Here is a 20,878-nt window from a genome sequence, read left to right on the forward strand (position 1 = left end):
GTTGTTTGGCGGGTCCGGGCTGGGGATTCGAACCCACCACCTTAGGTGTACGTGGCTGGCGCCTTAGCCAGTTGAGCTATAGGCGCTGAGCCAATGGTTGCTTTTTTGCTCTTTAAGGTTTTACCTGTTTTCTTAGAAGCATTAACTTAGTTGAGCAATTCTTCTTCTCAAAACTCTCTCTTTACTCTCGCAGCCTCAGTCTCTTGGCTGAGTGTTGGGCTGCTGTGGGCTCTGCTTCCGACTCCTTGCTCCTCTTTGTACTTACAGTCCCTTTCTGGGTGATTTTATCCAGTCTGTGGCTTCACAGCCCACGTCTATATGAGTTTCTCTCAAATCTCTGGTCTTAGCCCAGAATTGTAAATATTAATCCAGCCTGTATGCAGCCTACTGGACATCGCAGTTGTGGTGGCTTTAAGGGTTCTCCCCCATAATGCGGCAGAAGTGGGATTCCTGATGTCCTTTTCCGAAGCTGCTCCTCCCCTTCCCAACTTTCTCCATCTATTTACTTCCTCCGTGGTGAAAATTATGAGTTAGCTTTGGTTCTTCTGTTTCCTTCAACTCCCTACATTTAATATATTAGAAAATCTTCTTGAATCTGCTTTTAAAACATACAGAAATCTCTCTACATATCTGCATCTCCATCACCACCCTACTTTACCAGCATCGCCCCTTGGGTGACAGTAGTTGTCTCCTCCCTGACCCCTTGTGGCCTCGCTTCCTGCTCCACAGCTTTAGCTGTTATAAACGTTCTTGGTACACATATCCCGGTGACCAATAAAACACCTATTTAGGAATGAAATCATAGAATCAAGATATGCAACTATAAAATAATATAGAGCAGAGTTATTTCCAAATCATTGGCTTTTCTATCTTTTTAAAATGTCAGTAGAGCCATTTTCTGGAGGGATCAAAAACCTCTCTTGAGCTAACTGTTATGGAATTTAGACACTGGAATTTCACAATGAGTATTAATATCTGTTGCCTAAGAGAAATATACTCTTCATAGCGTTAAAAGCAGGATCACAAGATATTGGCACTTTGAAAATAAACTCAAATGATGGATTTATACACATACACACAGACACATAGAAGGTACCAAAAAATATATATTTTAAGAAAGGAAATGACTGTATTAAAATTGTAATACTCAATATATACTGATAACATTTATTGTCTTGCATAATATATTTACATTATATATATATTTTTTGAGACAGAGTCTCACTATATCACTCTTGGTACAGTGTGGTGGCATCATAGTTCACAGCAACATCAAACTCTTTGGCTTAAGCAATTCTCTTGCCTCATCCTCCCAAGTAGCTGGGAATACAGGTGCCCGCCACAACACCTAGCCATATTATCTTGTATGTTGCATCTTGTATCTTTTGTGATTACATAAGTCAAATGTACTGGAATAATACAGTTTTAATGCAGATTGTATATCTGGAAAACACCAGAGATTCTAGTACAAAACTCTTAGAAGTCTCAGGTTACAAAATCAATACTGATAAATTGGTAGCCTTTATATATACCAACAATAGTCAAGCTGAAAAAACAGTCAAGGACTCTATTCCATTCATAGTAGTGCCATAAAAGGTGAAATATTTGGGCGTTTACCTAACAAAGGATGTAAAAGATCTCTATAAAGAGAGCTATGAAACTCTAAGAAAAGAAATAGCTGAAGTTGTTAAAAATGGAAAAACATACCATGCTCATGGCTGGGAAGAATCAACGTTGTTAAAATGTCCAACATTGTTAAAATGTCCACCCCCAAAACATGCAATTTTAATGCAATCCCTATTAAAGCTCCACTATCTAATTAAAGATCTTGAAAAAATAATACTTTGTTTTATATGGAATCAGAAAAAAACTTCAAATAACCAAAACATTATTCAGAAATAAAAACACAGCAGGAGGAATCACACTACCAGATGTCAGACTATACTATAAATGGATAGTGGTCAAAACAGCATGGTACTGGCATAAAAACAGAGAGGTTTTTTCCTTTCTTAAAATGTCTGTACATTTTTTTGGCCCCCTCTGCATAGTAGAACCTCTATAATTGAGCACCCAAGGGGCTGTGCAAACTGGCCAGCATACAGAGGTGGTCAATATAAGGAACTAGGCTTATTGTACTGATATGTACATGTGGTGCATGTTCAGTCTATGAAAATTAATTCAACTTGAGGAGGTGGTCAGTGCAGGGAGGTGGTCAACTATGGAGGTTCTAATATATATATATATATATGATTATTTTGCCTGTGACTAAAACTGTTGCTAAGGATAAGTCTTTTAAATCCTGATTGATTTTAAATATGATGCACCAACCTACAAAAAATTCTCTTTTTCAAGACACCAGGGTACTGTTTTCTAGCCGAGAGAATTTGTGGGTACTTTTATATTAGTCTGCTCTTCATCTTTAAATTTGACGTCCTATGATGCTAACTCTCACAGCTACCTGGGCTGAATTTCTAATGTATAGCACTGATTTCTTCTCATTAACAAAGAATATTTAGAGGTTAATTTCAAAATGCTCATGGAAGTATAGGGTGGTGAAGATTCAGGGCTGACAAAGCTTCCCGTCAGAATACATTAATCAATTTAGTTAGTTTCCTGTAGTAGTGATGAAGGACTACTACATTTTGATGAGGGTTTAGGAGAGTTAAGCCAGGAATATGCAGTCTTTTCTAAGGACGGCACCCAGGGAGTGCAGTAACATCTGGGGACACCTCCCTGCCCCATCCCATCCATGCCAGGGCAGGGATCTAACTGCAAGGGCAAGGAGGAGGGAGAATTGCAGTCTGCGCAGTCAGATCTTCACGTGTGCTAGTCGTGGCTATATAATATGACAAATTAACAATTATTTCAGTATTAAACTGGTAGCCAGACTTTTGTCTGCAAGTCATTTTAAATAATTCAGGGTAGTTGAGATCTCTTGAGTCACTAGATATTTCTTGATTTTGAATCATTTCTTAGAATCTTTGCTGTTTAATTAAAGAAAAACATTTTAAAAACATCTTCCCTGAGTACTTAGTGATTCAAATACAAACACAGGCAGCTACCGAATTCATCGTGACAAATGGTCCTCTGTAAACCTGGATGTTTTTACTGTGCGCTTCATACTTATTAAGATTAAAGGTGACATTCGACTTACTCTACACACAGTTTTGAGATTTTTTGGGACTATTTTAAAAATAAGTAAGACTTATGAAGGATTATAAATGTCTTAAGATACTTGTTCCTCAGGTACACAGCGATCATAGCATAGAAACAATAATACAGGAACAATATTTTGACAGCTGGACGTTGCTCAGCTGGAGAGCCTCCAGCACAGCCAGTTGTTTGAAGAGGGATCATAAGTATTAACTGAATCTTTACTGGGGCTTGAATAAAATGGGAATTACCAGCTGGTTACTGAAAAATGAGTAATGGAAATGAAAGAAAGAATGAGAATTTCCAGTTAACCAACCTTGAGGGTCTGTTAGTCTGCCACAGCTGATATCCTATTGGCTTTGATCAATATAGGACATCAGCTGTGGCAGACTCTAACAGACCCTGAAGGTTGGTTAACTGAAACTTTTCTTTCTTTCTTTCATCCTCATTACTCATTTCTTCTTCATACTCACTCTCCCACCTGTAGGCAATCCTTAGCCCGAAACTTCCACTTAGTAAAAAAATTTTTCCATAAGTCGCATCCCGTAAAGCCACCAGTGCTGTTATGAGTGGGAGGACACAAGCATACAACAGTGAGAGCCTAACATTGGGTATGGTTGATTGAATTATGTTTCAAAGAACTTATACAGAACTTATAAGTTTCAAAGAACTGCTTAAAATATATTGGTTTGCATTAAGTTCAGTCACAAAGCCTTTGTGATTTCATTCTGTTGTAAGACGGCTGAAGAACAGCAAGGCATCTACAGACGGACATCGGTACCTTTTTCGTGGCCGGATCAACACAGAGGTGATGGAAGTGGAGAATGTGGACGATGGCACAGGTAAGTAGTTTTTAAATGGAATGCCGGTAGAAAACTCCTTCACTTGAGTAATTCATTTGTAGTGCATTAGAGCTTAGAAATGCTTTGCTGGGTAGAACAGTCAGTTAGAGGGATGACAAAGGTGAGATAAGGGGGTGAAAGACTATTGTAAAAGTGGAAAATTATATCTGATAACACACACAGGCATCAAACAGAGATACGGAGAAATAGCTGCCTATTGTCCTATCTGAAAACGTCCATTCGATTTTAATCAGAGGACATTCACAGTCCTGGAACAGACAGCACGTGTGCAGAAATACTTAATGAAATAATTGATTTTCTTTAAGTTCTACTATGTTGTATATCACACTGTAGGATATAGCAGGCTCATGGCTTGTTTTTAGCTATATAACCATTACTAATAGATTGGTCATTAATTTGCTTTTAGAGAACAGTTGTAAAAGAAGGTTGTTTGAGTACTTTTAAGTGGTCATTTTAAATACCTTATTACTCAGAGGTAATAAATTTTTGCTCTGTGTATTTGAAGGTACAATTTTTATAAGCAAGTTCCTGAAATCACCATTAGTCACTAACATTAAGTAAAATGAAATTAAAATAAATTTAATTTTCCATTTGGACGAAAAAGTTAGCTGTAAAATGAATGCTTAGTAAATTGAATCGTGTTTCTCCCCTAGTCATTTTAACTGGAATTTCAAAGTTATGCTTCCAAGGGAAAAGATAAGATCAAATATATTAATTGTTGCTAAGTGACTTTTTTTCCACATAGAGAAATGTCTTTATAATATTCGATATAAATGAGAGATTGAGCACCAATCAACTCGCCTCATCTACTACATAACTTTCCTTGTGATTCTGGGTCCCAGAGGGAAGAAGAATGTTTATAATTTGTCAGGAGCACAGATTTTCAAATGCTTACCTGTAGGAAGTTTCTCTGTATCGTTTTTAGCATCCTAACAAATTGTCAAGTATTTAAAATAGTACTTGACAACCACGATTGCTGCAGCTGAGGGGGAAAGGCATGCAGTGAGCGAAACTTTGGGTGGTGCCCGAGACTGGGCAGTCACCTCAGGAGCCAAGTCTTCATGGTCATTATGGTCATCAGTAGAGATGCCTGCCAGCGGCTGACTGGCTGGAGGTGTGGACTGTCAGCCGGCTGGCGGGGGATGTCCCGTTCACATCGGTGGAGACACCTGCCAGCGGCTGACTGGCTGGAGGTGTGGACTGTCAGCCGGCTGGCAGGGGAAGATGTCCCGTCCACATTGATGGAGATGCCTGCCAGCGGCTGACTGGCTGGAGGTGTGGACTGTCAGCCGGCTGGCGGGGGAAGATGTCCCGTCCACATCTATGGAGACGCCTGCCAGTGGCTGACTGGCTGGAGGTGTGGACTGTCAGCCGGCTGGCGGGGGAAGATGTCCCGTCCACATCTATGGAGACACCTGCCAGCGGCTGACTGGCTGGAGGTGTGGACTGTCAGCCGGCTGGCGGGGGAAGATGTCCCGTCCACATCAGTGGAAACGCCTGCCAGTGGCTGACTGGCTGGAGGTGTGGACTGTCAGCTGGCTGGTGGGGGAAGATGTCCTGCCGCAGTCCCCTGTGCTGCAGATTGTAATGCAGCCGCAAACCTTGTCATGCCAGTGAGGGACCTGGCGGCTCTCTTCCATAGCAGGATGTGCACATCATTTTCCAGAAGGTGGCCATAATTTATCTTATGCTTTCTAAGCAGACTATGTAGTGACATTTGGAAATGGTATCTATCTAAAATATTGAGAGCCTTGCAACCTGAACATTCAGGACCCCCAGATGCCACTTTGTACTTCACTTGGCAGGAAGCACACCCAGAACTTCCAGATCTGTGCTTCCCTGGCCCTGTCTGCTCCTCATACAACCCCCCTTCCCTGCTGCTTTAGTACTTTCTTGATTTTCTTCCCTTTTTATGTTTTCCTTTTCTCTTTGTTTCTTTTTTCTTTTGAGATAGAGTCTTGCTGTTGCTCTGGGTAGAGTGCTATGGCATCATAGCTCACAGCAACCTCCAACTTGGGCTGAAGAGATCCTCTTGCCTCAGCCTCCCCAGAAGCTGTCAACTACAGGGGCCTGCCACAACGCCCAGCTAGATTTCTCTATTTTTAGTAGAGATGGAGTTTCGCTCTTGCTCAGGCTGGTGTCAAACCCTTGAGCTCAGGTGACCCACCCGCCTCTGCCTCCCAGAGTGCTAGGATTACAGGCGTGAGCCACCGTTCCCGGCCTCCCTTTTTCTGCTTTTCCGTGCACATAGAGCTTTTGGCCTGGCCTCTTGAAGGACAGAAGCTCCATCCACCAGATGATGTGAGTGCCACCATTGGTACCCTCTGCACTGGTCGTCTGGATGAATTTTGATGGTGATTATTGTGCCTATGGGCAACTGGGGCACTTAGTAAAGAAATGTGGGCGCCAAGGCCTTTGGAGGCACAGGCCTAAAATGCAGGCCTTGTTTTATCTCTGTTGGGTGGTAAGGGAGTGAGATCTTTTAGGGGTGACTTGGATAGAGCTTTTGCATTTGGATTTAATTCCGTGACAGAATTCTGTCGATGCTAGTGAGTTTCCAGCCTTCGCTGCCTCAGTTCCTGAGGGGAAGGACATTGTGGGAGACAGGACACTGCAGGATGTTTAGTTGCCATGAAGTAGTTGGCGGATGGAGCCTCTTGACACAAATTGGCTAGGTTTAGTTTTTGCTGAAATAAGATGATAAAATTTATTAGGTTTTGTATTATTAATAAGCCCCCCCCCCTTTTTCTTGAATTGGCCACAGATAGTTGCTACAAGGTCACTTAGGATATTTTCAGACTGCAGTTGGATACCTTCCCCTAACTTCTACAGGGAAAATTTAGATTTCTCATGGGTATATCCACTAGGTCTCTGGGGAAAGTGTGCATCTCCTGCCAGGCCTGGAAATTGAAAAACAGAATTTTTGAAAATGGATAGCATCTTGAAGATCAGCTAATATACCTCATCAGCATTTTGTATGCTGGAAATGAGGCCAGGCTTAAGAGCTAACGAGTCAAGTTTACCCAGCTTAGTACAGAGTTGGGGCTAGAGGTGGGTCTGCTGGGTTCCCATGCTCATGTGCTGAGCAGTGGAGAGGAGAGCAGGAGCTCTATCGGGGCTTTAAGTTTACAGGGACCAAGTGGAGAGCAGTGGGGGCGTACAGCCTGGGTGGCAGAGGGGGATTCTGGTTGCTTCTTTCTTCTCTGGAATGATCTTGGTGCTGCACCAACTTTGTTCCTTTCTTGGTGCCTTTGTCCTTTCAATCCTAGTATCTTCATTTATTTTTGATGAGCTCTGGTTTTAAATCTTCTATGCTTTGTGGACAAAGCTCAGCCAAGCTGATTAATGTCTGTGTGCCAAGTTCTTTCCACACTTGGACCCTGGAGAAGTTGAATGACGGATGGGCAAATACAGTCAGGCTCATCTGCCATTGCCCACACCCCAAACCAACAACTACACCATATTTGGTTATAAGTCAAAATGAATGAATTGAGGCATACTTTTAAGCATGCTTAGAACTTTTGATGGAAAATTGAATGGGAAAGTTTTCCTTCCATTTAAATTATGCAAGTACTAAGAAGTTTTGTTTACTCTAGGTATAAGTAAAATACTTTTCTTTTTTTTTTCCTTTTTAAAAATTTCTTAAAGCATAACTATGTACATTAATGCAATCATGGGGTACAGTGTGCTGTTTTCATATATATTTTGAAATACTCTCATCGAACTGGTTAACATAACCTTCATGTCATTCTCTTAGTCAGGAAGTTAAGACATTCATACTCTGCTTTTAGAAAGATTCACTTGTACCCTTGTAAGATAAACCATATAGGTGACCCCACCAATCCCCCTACTCCCCCCATCCATTCCCCTCACCTCCCCTCTCCCACCTACTTCCCATATTCTAAGAAAAATATGGAACGCTTCACGAATTTGCATGTCACCCATGCAAATTCCATCCATTCATGGCGCAGGGGCCATGCTAATCTTCTCTGTATTGTTCCAATTTTAGTATATGTGCTGCCGAAGCCAGCACGTAAAATACTTTCTGAAGGATGAAGCTCTATCAGAGAACTAATTGCTCAAAACTTGAAGAAGAAATAATTGCCCTTGGAATGCTTTCATCCAATGTGTAAATATCTCTATCTTTTGAGAAACAATATGATTGTAATTTTATTACAATGCTTAATGTAATTTTATTTAATGCTTAATGACTTGGATTACATCATAATTATATCTTAATATAGAAAAAATTTAGCTAAATGGTGGTCTGATGGACAGAAGTGTTCAAATTGTGTATATATTTATTTAAATCTATCCGTGTTATTCATTATTTTCTGTGTTCATGAAAAATGTTAACCATTGAGCTAGTGGCCTACTTTCCATCCCATCATTCTCCAGATGATAACTTTCATTTCAGTGAATATGACTTAATTCTTCTTTTAAAATTCTGGGAATATTAGTTTGATCATGATGCTATAAAAAAATCCAGCTTAAAAGCAATAGTAGGAAAGCTATTGAACTTTCTAGAATTAATTTTCGTGGTAATTCTCATAGTGCACATTTGGAAAGCCATTTGGGAAGCAGGACCAGATCACTTGTATTCTCTGGTAAGAACCAGTTTTTTTGTATGGTTAGATGGAGGACAACACGGTTGACCTCTGGAAAATGTAGTCTGTAGTTCAGTGTTGGGCAAACCCTAGAGTTCAACACAATAGTCAAATTTGAATCGGATATGATGGAATTTTTAATTCTTAAGGCACTCTTAATAAGCAGAATTTTTAAAGAAATAAGCAGCTGTCATTTTTAATATAAATATTCGAACCCATCTTAATATATTGAATGTGTTATTTTTTATAAAATTAAATTTTGCTGTTAAAGAAAACTTGGAAATGCAGAAAAATTTGATCTATTAAAAAATAGATCAAAAGACAAATTGGACGATTTAAAAAGATATTTCCTTCAGCTTTTTTATGCATAGTTTAAAAAAAATGCTTAAAACTATGAACTCTGCAATTTTGTATCCTTTTTCACTTAAAGGACCTGTATTATATTATAGTTATCTTTATCTTGCTTTATCACCAAATAAACATAGTTTTTAATGTTGCATCATAGTTAATCAAATAGATAGCCCATAGCTACCTTACCAACTTTAGTATTATTATATAACTGGGTTAAATACATTCTTCATTAAAAAGTAACAATAGCAATGTTGAAAAGGGTCCTAAGAGTATTATAGTTTTTTCTGATACACTGAAATCTTCTAGATGTCATTTAGGGAGATTATTTGGAAATTTAAAAAGATCAAGGTTATAAGAAGCTGCTTTTTAGATTCAAGAGATTAATTATAATCTGGGTTTCCTTTTCTTTTTTTGCCATAAGTATTGTCATACATCATCTTTCTTCTGTCTTTTGATTAAATCAAAAATATATTCCCCCAAATAATTTTCTCAACATTAAATATTATAATAGGAATAAATTGTAATTTTTAAAGTTTTGTTTTGAAATTTATGCATTCAGTGTTGATCACCAGAACAAGGATTGAATGCATTGTTTACACATTGGTTTCTTAGTGGTTTGAATAATATATTCTGGAGTTTCTTCTCTGTCTTAGCCAGTGTATATAATACTTGGATATGGTCCACCTTATTGAAATGCAAATTTAAAGGATACTAGCTTGTCCACTGAGATTTATAGAGTATGGGTTTTGGAAAAACCTCATCTCATTATATGAAACTGCTGAGTTAAGAGGAAGGAAGTGCAGTGAGTATAGCTCTGAGTCATTAGTCACTTGTTCAGGTCTGCTCCTGGATTTTCTATTTTTTGAAGAGATCAGTGACTAGAAACTGTTAAGTCTGTATATTCCATATTTAATGAATGGCAATATTAATTTCATTCTTTCTATAAAATTAATGTTTTACATCCACTGAAAGTTATAATCCTTGTGTTTGCCATTTAATAAATTCTTTATTCTCTTGTTAAAATTAAAAAAAAATTCCTATGAGGCCAGGTGCAGTGGCCCATGCCTGTAATCCTAGCACTCTGGAGGCCAAGGCAGGTGGATTGTTTGAGCTCACGAGTTCTAGACCAGCCTGAACAAAAGTGAGACCTCAACTCTACTAAAAACAGAAAAACTGAGGCAAGAGGATCGCTTGAGCCCGAGTTGGGGGCTGCTGTGAGCTATGATACCACAGCATTCTACCCAGGGTGACAGCTTGAGACTCTGTCTTAAAAAAAAATAAAAAATAAAAATTCCTACAAAGTACAAAACAATTGTTGGACTTTTCCATGATGTTACTGGGGGTATTCTTTATGAAGAAGTTTAATTCTTATTTTGAAGAATGAAGATATTGAACCCTGTGCTATGGTTAAAATTATGAACCTGTTTATATATCACTATGTTTTGAAATAAATGAGAAGCCATTGCTTACTGTGTATAACAGTTGGTAATTATGATATCATTATGAGTATGCATACTACATTTTGAGGCCTTTTGTATGCATATATAGTTAGTTACATACATATATACATATGTATGTGTATTTATGATTTGAAATTAGCATATAAACTTTAAAAAGGAATATTATTTCTTCATTTAAAATTATCATCTGATACAAGATTTTCTTTCAAAATATTGTATTAAGGTAGCAATTACCTGTTACATGAGATATTAGATTTTACAGTCAGCTACTGATCTTGGTTTCTGTGCATTGAAATAGTAGCCACAGGCACTCAATCACATGGTCATTTGTCTGGTTCTGTGTCTCACTGTGTGATTTCCAAAGGGAGTTTGAATGCCGGGCTGGAGTAGTCAGGCAAAGCTTTATGGAGTAGTTGGGTGCATTTCAAAGAGGAGTAAAAGCCCATGAGACAGAGAGGAGGGTGAAGTAGCTTGATAAGTTATTCATAGGCCAACCAGGAGAACAGTAGGCGGGCAGAATGGTGAGACCACATTAGAAATAGTGGAAAATGGCATTGGTTGGCTACAGTCAGTTCAAGACTAGTCTTTAAAGCAAAGTCTGTGTGTTCTGACTTGCTTCAGTAATGTGATGCCAAAGACTTTTGAGCTAGGCAGTGGCCTGATGAAATATTTTAAGAACAGCCGGCGGGGTGTGAAGAGGGTTATAACCAAGAAATCCAGTAAGACCCAGGTTCCCTGGGGACTCTCTCCTGTCAGGACCATCACCCTGGTGATTTTGTGCCCCCTTGTGCTCTGTGGGAGAAACACATTGTGTTCATTTTAAAGTAAGCACAAGGTTTATGACTCTAGGCTGCATGTGGCTACTGTGGTTTTCTTTATCTAGAATCATGGTTAAAGGGGTGATAACCCCAGTGGGAATGTGGGGTCTGCTCTGCTGATCAGGGTCTGACTTGGGCAGAGAGAAGACAGTCTGAAAAGCTAGTGATTGTTTGTGATACTGGTCTGTAAGGTGACAAGTTGGGAGGAGGAGGGAGGGTTGTAAACTTGTACAATTTGAATTTTTTTTCCGCTAGTTTATCATAATTTCTCAGTTGGTTATTTTAATAGATATTAAGGAAAGATTACAGTGTAACTATGAAGTAATACTTTTTATTCTCTTACTAATGCCCATTAAATACCTATCTCGTAAGACTTAATGAGATTCTACTACTTTGTATAGGATGTGAACATATATCAGATACATAACATTAAGAAAAGTACAAAAATTCCTTTAAAGAGTGGATTGTAATTTCTTTATGGGGGAAAAACATGCTCTGCCAATTTGAATCTCTGTTTTTTCAGAAATCGTTATTGACTATTCTTGGGATTTTGGCACATTTATAAAGCACACACTAATGTCTCATATAATTCTATTGTGACTCAGATATAACCTGGAAGTTTTTAAGACCCCACATCTACACCTATCATTTGATAATGCATTTTAAGGATTATTCATTTGACCGTAGATAATGTTACTGTGTGGTTATTCTGGAGCTAATGAGAAGGACTTTGGGAACCAGATTATGGGTGAATGAGTGTGAGGCATGTCTGTTTCTACTTAAAACTTACTAAATAAAATCAATCACTTGAGAAAAAATAAACAGATAAAGCACCACAAAGGCTTTTTTTTTTTTTTTTTTTGAGACAGAGTCTCGAGCTATTGCTCTCTTGGGCTCAAGTGATCCTTTTGCCTGTTTTTTTTTTATTTTTAGTAGAGACATTCTCACTCTTGCTCAGGCTGGTCTCGAACTGTGAGCTCAAGCAATCCACCCTCCTCGGCCTCCCAGAGTGCTAGGATTATGGCGTGAGCCACCCCCCCCACCCCACCCACACACACAAAGGCATTCTTTAAACCACTTTTAACTTTAACAGTTTACCTTCTGTATACGGGCCGCTATTGCTAATGTCTCACAGGGCTGACAGGTGGGAAGAGCCACTTTCATTGGTGCAGAGGCTGGTGTAGGGTTCTGTCACACGTTTTTCCATCGTGGAATCTTTGCTTTTGCAGAGACTGTCATGCCAGGAAAGGTCACGTACAAGTTATGTCCCTGTTCTCTACCTGCTGTTAGGAGCAGAGTAGCTGTACACGGTTTGCTATTGACATTCAAACCTAGCATGACTTGTTAGCCAAAATGGCAGTGAAGTACTGTAGAAGACCATTAAATGCCAGTTCATCCTTAAAGAAAAATCTGTATGAGTTCCTCTTCATGTGACTTTTATGGACTGAAGTGTGTTAAAGAGTTCATGTTTCAACCCTGTGCGATGAGAATGGTTTAGAGTTTGTATGCGTCCATTCGCTGCAGCTTAGATAAACGTATTCTGAGCGTTTTCCACTGACTTCTCTCATTCTTACTGTGCAGCTCATTAAGTGATAGAGAATTTCTGTGGGGTATAAATGGTCTCTGAAACCTAGAATACTATTTGAAGGAATATCAGAAAAACAAAATGAATCAGACTCTTTAAATGTTTGATGATTGAGAGGAAAATTCCTTGAATAGTATGATTGTATTGCTTTAGAAATGTTGACAATATTTTTGGGCATAGAGCAAATGAGTGTCAATTAGTTTGTGGTGTTTAATTTCATGGAACATATTAATGTTGTGAGTTAGAAACGTTCCATTATTGGGCACTGACTGTATCCAATATATACGCATTTAAAAAATTTTTATGTGTTTCCAGATACATTTATAAAGCAAAGGTCTTTGGAATAATTCAGTGGTTTTGGAACTACCGTGAATTAAATGCTCATGTTATATAATACTGTATATTATGCTTTGTTCATTTGCCTTTACCCATTAATTTCCAGCCGATTTCCATAGCAGCGGACACATTGTTGTTAATGGATGGAAAATACACAATACAGCAAAAAATAAATGGTTTGTTTGTATGGCAAAAACACCCGAAGAGAAGCATGAATGGTTTGAAGCTATTTTGAAAGAAAGAGAGCGGCGGAAAGGTGGGTGTATGCATCGGGCATTGTCATTCTTTGCAAAGATTGGAACTTAGCGCGAGAGCAGATAATGGGAAAAAGTTAACAAGAGCGTGGAGAGAGGAGGGGTGTTCACTTTGATACACTGTGTGATGTGAGCCTTGTACTAAAGTGTTGTTTGAATGCTTGTAATATTGTCAACTAAAATAAAAGAAACACCTTCTATAGTTAGCAAAATAACTTGTATTGTGATTGGCCATGTCTTTTAAACAGTTTCATTGGCTTTCAAGTTTGTTCACTTTTCTTTGACCTTTATTCTTGCCATTTCTAAAGCAGCATTATCAAGCTTTTCTTTCAGAGGTAAACATCAATAATATAACGCTAGGGCCTCTACTTGCTCTCTGAATATTTAATAGCACGCTGAAAATTCCTAGACCCACATGTTAGTTTTCTAACTAAGATTAATGCATTTGGATATAGAGTGAACTTTTCAAAATTGTTAGGCATTGAATATAGTATAACATAACCCAATTCATTTCTTGTTCCCATGAGGAAGGCTAGGTCAAATTTACTTTATGCTTTTGGAAAAAATTGGGTATTTGGTCTGGCAATATTCAGTTGTGTGAACTGTTTCTTCAACAAGGCATGCTTCTGTAATTCATCTTGGAAATAAAAATGCTTATATTTCTAGTAATTACTTTACAAATTGATTTTTTTTTATTAAGAAGCATGATATTTATTTTTTTCCCCCAGAGATCTAGGAATGAAACACCTCATTGGTAGTGAAATTTTGGAACACAAAGAACCCTTTCTTCTCTCTTCAGATGTTTCTTCCCTAAAGAATATACAGTTTCCACCTTGGTTAAAATATTCATAACCTACATTTGTATTAGAATTTCCAAATACGCCTTCATTGATCTTAGATACAGAGCAGCTAGAAATTTTTAAAACAAAAGATATAAATACATAACCGACTCCTTCCATTTTGTTGAATGTAGTAATCAATTCAAAATAGCAAAGCAAATAATTTAAAAGGTGGATCAAATTTTTCATCAAGTTGAAAATGTGGTATTTTTGTTTATTTGTTTTTGTTTTCATTTTTTTGAGACAGGCTTTCTCTGTCACCCGGGCTAGAGTGCAGTGACATCATCATAGCTCAGTGCGGCCTCAGACTCCTGGGCTCGGTACTCTACTTGCCTTAGTCTCCACTACAGGCACAAGCCACCGCACCCAGCTAATTTTTGCTATTTTTGGTAGAGGCAGAGTCTTACTTTTGCTCAGGATGATCGCAAACTCCTGAGCTCAAGCAATCCTCCCACCTCAGCCTCCCGTAGTTCTAGGATTACAAGCCTGAACTTGACCCACCCAAGACAAAAATCTGAAAGCAAAATAAAAAAAGTAAATAAATGAAAAAAAAATGTAAAAATATTCCCCAAACTAGAGAGAAAAGTCCATTTTATAAGGCAGTTTATGATATTTATCTTTATCAAGCTTTATTCTTAAGGGATTACTCACTGTTATGGACAAATGTTAATGGCCCTTGCATTGTAAAAAATAAAATTTTAGACACTAAAAGTAGCTCAAGTATTTGTTCTTCCTCTGCGGCAGTTCCTTGTCAGTCCTGATGAAAAGCCTGTGTTTCCAGGATTTCAGCTCGGAGCAGTAGATCTCTAACTAGATTGTTAGCCTGAGTTATCTCTTCCCACCAGATTAGCTTCTCCTTGTATCTACGTCGCCAATTTCTCAGTTGTTATGTCCTCTACCCCGAGCTGCACACCCATGCACTTGACTAGACTGCAGGTGCTCGCCTGAATGTCCACATACCGCACCAGCTGGGCTCTTGGTTACTGGGCACCTTTGCCTAGAAGCCTCCCCTCCCTCTGTCCTTCATGTGGCTTTCACCAGTTGCGAGTTCTATCAATAAAACCTCCCAGCTATTTTCAACTTCCTCTGCTTGCCCTGTAGCCTCTACTCTTGTCTGCATGGTCCAGAACTCTGTTGAACTTTTGCATTTTTCTTCTGATGGTCTCTTTTTCAAACCTTTCCTCCTTCAGTTTGTTGTCCTCTGAGTTTTGTTTCTAAAGCAACACAACTTGCCTTTGCACAAACACTTAGATGTTTCCTGATACCTAAGGAATGAAGTAAGTTAAAACTGCAGGTTGAGTCTGGACGCTGCCTAACTGCCCAGCACTTCTGTCTTCTCACCTAGAACCCAGGGCCCCAGGCCTCTGTCTTGCTTCAAACTAGTTAGTTAGCCCTTGTAAATACCCTTTCTCTAAAAATATCTATTTGTAGTTGGACATTTAAGACATGGTCCTTGTTTTATTTCTTTTTTCAGACAATCTCACTCTGCCACCCTGGGTAGAGTGTCCTGGTGTCATAGCTCACAGCAACCTCAAACTCTTAGGCTCAAGCAATGCTCCTGCCTCACCCTCCCTAGTAGCTGGGACTACAGGTGCCCGTCACAACGCCTGGCTAATTTTTCTATTTGTAGTAGAAACAGGTTCTCCCTCTTGTTCAGGCTGGTCTTGAACTCCTGAGCTCAGGGATCTACCTGCCTCAGCCTCCCGGAGTGCTGGGATTATAGGTGTGAGCCACCATGCCCGGTCCCATGGCCCTTCTGTGAAAACATTCTCAACTTTTCTCAGGGCAGCGTCAGGTACCCTGAATATAACTTTATTGTTTCAAAGCTTTCCCCCAGGGCTCTCTCAGGGCTTCTCTGTCCAGTTCTGGGGACATATCCTTGCACAAAGGTGCCTGGCCCAGGGGTCCATGGAAACTGGGACCTTACTCCACTGGATGAACCATTATGCCTTTGGGGCACAGTTTGTACAGAGGTTTCATCTGCCTCAAGGACCTTGCCTTAGTGGTCTCCCTGATCTTGAAAACCAGAGCCCTGCCTTACAGAGCTCTCTAGCCACCACATAGCACTTGGTAGACATGTAATAAATGCTTGTTTAGTGAAGGCATAGACATGTAAAAGATGACAATTTTTCACTTACCTGTCCTTCCTCTCATGTTTCATAGGCTTAAAATTAGGAATGGAGCAAGACACCTGGGTAATGATCTCTGAACAAGGTGAAAAACTTTATAAAATGATGTGCAAGCAAGGAAATCTGATCAAAGACAGAAAAAGAAAACTGACAACGTTCCCTAAATGCTTCCTTGGCAGGTAGGGTTGATGGTGTGGGGATATGCGTGTCTGTGTTTTTCTATCTCTTGTGTTTACTTCCCTTTAATTATTTGTTTTAACTATAAAAATATTCCCCTATGTATTTTTGAATACTTGTTCACAATGGACATTTCCTGGGCCACAGCGGGATGAGAGCCGGGATCGCGACCAGGAAACTTGAGGCATCCATCTGAGATAGAGTAGGGGCAGAACCCTGCCCCAGCCCCTCTGACACATCCTCCTCTCCCCTTCTTGCTAACACAAAACTTTGCATCACCCACCTGGGCTATCTATAGAAGCTAAGATAAACATTTCACCAAAAACCTTACCCAGGGCAGGCGCCCCTGGCATCCACACGCACACAATACCAGAATGACCTGTCATGACCCTTTTCCTCCTTAGACCTCCAATCTCCCCTCCCCAGGCAGGACTTATCCACTCTTTGTTAATTGTGGGAAGCATTTACTGGGATTTCTTACTGTGCCTGCACACCTTAGGTCCACCTGTTCTTGAAGGACGCTCACTTACCCCATGAGTTATTCATGTTTCCCTCCTAAAAACACCACAAAGTTCTGCTCTTAGGGAGGTGGTGGAGCAGCCTCCTCTGTGCTTTTGCACAAGCTCCAGTGAAGCTCAGTCTGGGAGAATTCTTGGCCTCTGCTAATTTTTGGTGCCCATCCCTCCATTCGTGTGATTTCCACAGTTTCTGCTATGTCATGATCCCAGGACAGAGCAGAGATTGGGGCCAGGCAGGGAGCGGCTGGTGGGTTTGTCTGTCTTGGACAGGATGACTAGGTTGGCATGGACATGGGTACAGGGCCTGAAAGTTAGGGAAGATGAGCAAGCTGAGGGCAGCATGATCTGAATGACCAGCTAATTCACAACTTAGCTGGGCTCAGGATGAGATGTATGGATACAGAGTCTGAAAAAGCAGGCCATCACGGCAAGCCTGGAAAACCAGGCAGGACGGAGCGCCGGGCAGGGAGGCCACTCCAGCTTTCAGCAGGGGGCAGATTGCTGATTTATTGTTTGGTATCTGCGGACCTGGTGAAGTGGGATTCCCTGTCTGGTTTATGGAGTGCAGGGCCAAAAGGAAGGCTAGCCGCCTTCAGACGGCTTCTGTACACACGTGGTTTGTAACACCTGAATACACAGGAGTGGAGTACCTTTATACTTGTGAAAGACGCAGAAACGGTGGCTCTACTTACCTTCATCTTTTCTTATTTTCTTTCTTTTGGATGGTTCTTATTTACTAAAAGAATAAAACATATGTTAGTAACTTTTTCTGCCTAAAAGTACATTTTTCAGGCTAGGCAATCAACTTTTAGCATTTTATATCCCTTGATGATGTGAAATTTGCCATTTTTGTTGCTTTTGGTTTTGAAATAAATGGAAAAATGATTTCCTGATGTTTTCCATAGCCTTGTTTCTCTGGCCAAAAAACCCAAATCGGTCTAAAATAAATTCATTTGTTTATGTAAAAGTTCAAATGTTAGATTTTTAAAACATGAGCACAATAGCACTTTGTAAAAGATTTCTGTCTTTAGTGTCCTCGTCAGGATACCCCATGACCATTTAAAAAAAAATCACAACATAGCTGAGGCTCTCTTAAGTGATAGGGAACATCATCCTTATTATCTGTGACGCCTGGGGCTGCCCTGCAGTGGTGAAGGACGTGAGCTGTGATCTGTGACCTTCACAGCAACAGCACATGTGTGCGTAGACAGTTCTGATGGATGACTGTGCGCTGGAGTAGTCCTTAGGGATGACAGTTTACATCAATAATGGATTTCCCAAGTAATTTCAAAGCTCTATAACAATGCAGTGAAACTTTTCTGTGTCTTTTGGTGTATTAATTTTCTATTGCTGCATAATACATACTTGGCTGCTTAAAACAACACCCATTCTTTAGCTCACAGTTAGAAAAGTCCACACAAAGGCAACAGGATTCTCTGCTGAGGGTCTCACAATGCCACAGTTAAGGTGTTGGCCAGACTGGGCTCATATCTTGAGACTCTGGAGAAAAGTTCTCTTACAGGCTCATTCATGCTGCTGGCTGAATTTAGTTCCACGGTTGCAAGAATGAGGTCCCTGTTTCCTTGCTGACTGTAAGCCAAGGGTTGCTCTCAGCTTCTGCAGGCTCCGTCCTCAGATCTAGCAGAGGCGCATTGAATCTCTTGCATGCTTTTAATTTCCGTGACTTCTTCTCATGCCACCAGTCTGAGAAAACTCTGCTTCAAAGGGATCAACTGATTGGGTCAGGCCCACTAGGATAATTTCTACTTTTAAGTCAAGTGACTTGGGGTTTTAATTATATATGCAGTACCTTGATGAGTATTTAATTGAAAAGCCAAGGGATGGGAATCTCAGTGGGGGTCGGAGGGCTGAGAGATTTCTCTGGAGTTCTGCCTACTACATGGGACGTGCAGTTCTGTTTTGCTTTTCTTTCCTGAATTTTTAAATCCATTGCTTCTCTGTGCCTGGGAAGCTGCGTTAAAGACAGTTTAGCTCTTTGTATTTAGCCGTCATTACTCTTTCTGGTTTTGACTTTTAGTTCTTTATAGGGTGTGTTGCATTTCCTTTAATCATAAATTTGTCTTTCTGTAGATAGCCTTATAATTAAAGCTACTCTCAAATTTTTATTTTGTATTTATTAGAGGCCTCGACAAATTGAGTAGTTTAAAACTAAGTATAGTTTAGGAAAGTCTAAATGTATAGACATGGGTTTTCTAGAATACAGTCCAATTTAAATGTCTGTGAGCCTAACAGAAGTGAAAATAATATCTGCTGAAATGTATTGCAGGTTTTTTTTTTTTCATTTTGAGATTCCTTTCCCAGTTGCTTCACGATGCATTGGTACAGATAGACTGCCTGGGGAAAGGATTCACCGTTTAACTTTTTCATTGGCTTTCTGTTGCAGTGAATTTGTGTCATGGCTGTTGGAAATTGGAGAGATTCACAGGCCTGAGGAAGGTGTTCACTTGGGACAAGCATTATTAGAAAATGGGATCATTCACCATGGTGATTACAGTGTTAATTACTTAACCTATTAATTCACAGATTGCATGCATCTAATCCCACTGATCAGTTTAGTTTATAATTTTCCACATCATGGGATGCTTGTGTGTTTTTCAACATTTTCCATACCTAGTATGTAGACAATGGTGTTCTCTTACCTGTGTGATGGAGATGGTTCAGGAGGAGCAGATCAGAGAAAGATGATGAAGGATTTGCTAGGGTTTGTGTATGAGACATCTGCGATGTCTGGCAAGCAGTTGAAATTTTCATGTTTATGAGTGAAAAAAACCCACTCAATGCATTTTTTCCTATTCTCTCACCCGAGGACACAATCAACACAGAATGATTCAGTGACCAAAAGTGTGTGGGCTTTCCCCACCCACCAAGCAGCAGTCACTTCTGCAGCAGACACCAGTGGGGTGGGTTGCCCCTGGTGCAGTTCTGATACTGTGTACCTGGAGGTCCCACAGGTTGAGGCTCTGTCCTCACCTCTAAGGGCTAAGTCCAGGCCTCTGGGACTTCTGACTGACTCACTTCGGTTGGGGTTTCCACAACCCCTCTTTGAGTTCTATTAATTTGCTAGAGTGGCTCACAGAATTCAGGGAAACATGTTTACTGGTTTATCATGACGAATATTACATAGGATACAGATGAAGGGAAGTATAGGGCAAGGCATGTGGGAAGGTCACACCACCCTCTAAGAACGTTCACATGTTTGAGAGTTCTCTAAACCCCGTTCTTTTGGTTTATGGAGGCTTCATGAGGTAGGAATGATAGACTAAAACACTGGCCATTGCTGATCAGTTTAACCTTCAGCCCTTTTCTCCCCTCCCTGGAGGCTGGGGATGGGGCTGACAGTTCCAATTCTGTAATCCTGCCTGGGTCTACCTGTTGACCAGTCCCACTCTGAAGCTACCTAGAGGTTGTCAGGGATCAGTCAACTCATTGGCATACAAAAGGACATCACTAAGAATTCTAAGGATTTAAAAAGTTGTATGTCACAAAACATTAGGGTCTAATGCCAAATGTGTATTTCTTAGTCCACAGGTATAAAGCTTGGGGTAGAAATAGGGTGTGAGATATTTGGGGAATGACTTCAAGAGAGTACCAGGGCTTGGTACCTGTGGCTCAAGTGGCTAAGGCGCCAGCCACATACACCTAAGGTGGTGGGTTCAAATCCAGGCTGGGCCTGCCAAACAACAATGATGGCTGCAACCAAAAAATAGCCGGGTGTTGTGGCGGGCACCTGTGGTCCCAGCTACTTGGGAGGCTGAGGCAGGAGACTC

General features: G+C 40.2%; 1 protein-coding gene and 1 non-coding gene across 2 annotated transcripts in view; one reads left to right on the top strand and one right to left on the bottom strand.

The window, feature by feature from the left end:
- The window catches only part of PREX2 (phosphatidylinositol-3,4,5-trisphosphate dependent Rac exchange factor 2), a 192,046-nt gene that overhangs the window by 89,502 nt on the left and 81,666 nt on the right, over nt 1-20,878 (top strand). The window contains exons 8-11 of the mRNA XM_023517546.1: nt 3,892-3,995; nt 13,280-13,429; nt 16,430-16,574; nt 19,495-19,595. Of these exons, the coding sequence (XP_023373314.1) occupies nt 3,892-3,995; nt 13,280-13,429; nt 16,430-16,574; nt 19,495-19,595 (500 nt within the window). The remainder of the gene's footprint in view (nt 1-3,891; nt 3,996-13,279; nt 13,430-16,429; nt 16,575-19,494; nt 19,596-20,878) is intronic.
- Nucleotides 7,941-8,049, bottom strand: LOC111727599. Its single transcript, XR_002775113.1, has one exon. It is a non-coding gene; the product is annotated as a U6 spliceosomal RNA (small nuclear RNA).

The sequence above is a fragment of the Otolemur garnettii genome, unplaced genomic scaffold (genome assembly GCF_000181295.1).
Source record: "Otolemur garnettii isolate 467f Iridium unplaced genomic scaffold, OtoGar3 scaffold00113, whole genome shotgun sequence".
NCBI lineage: Eukaryota > Metazoa > Chordata > Mammalia > Primates > Galagidae > Otolemur > Otolemur garnettii.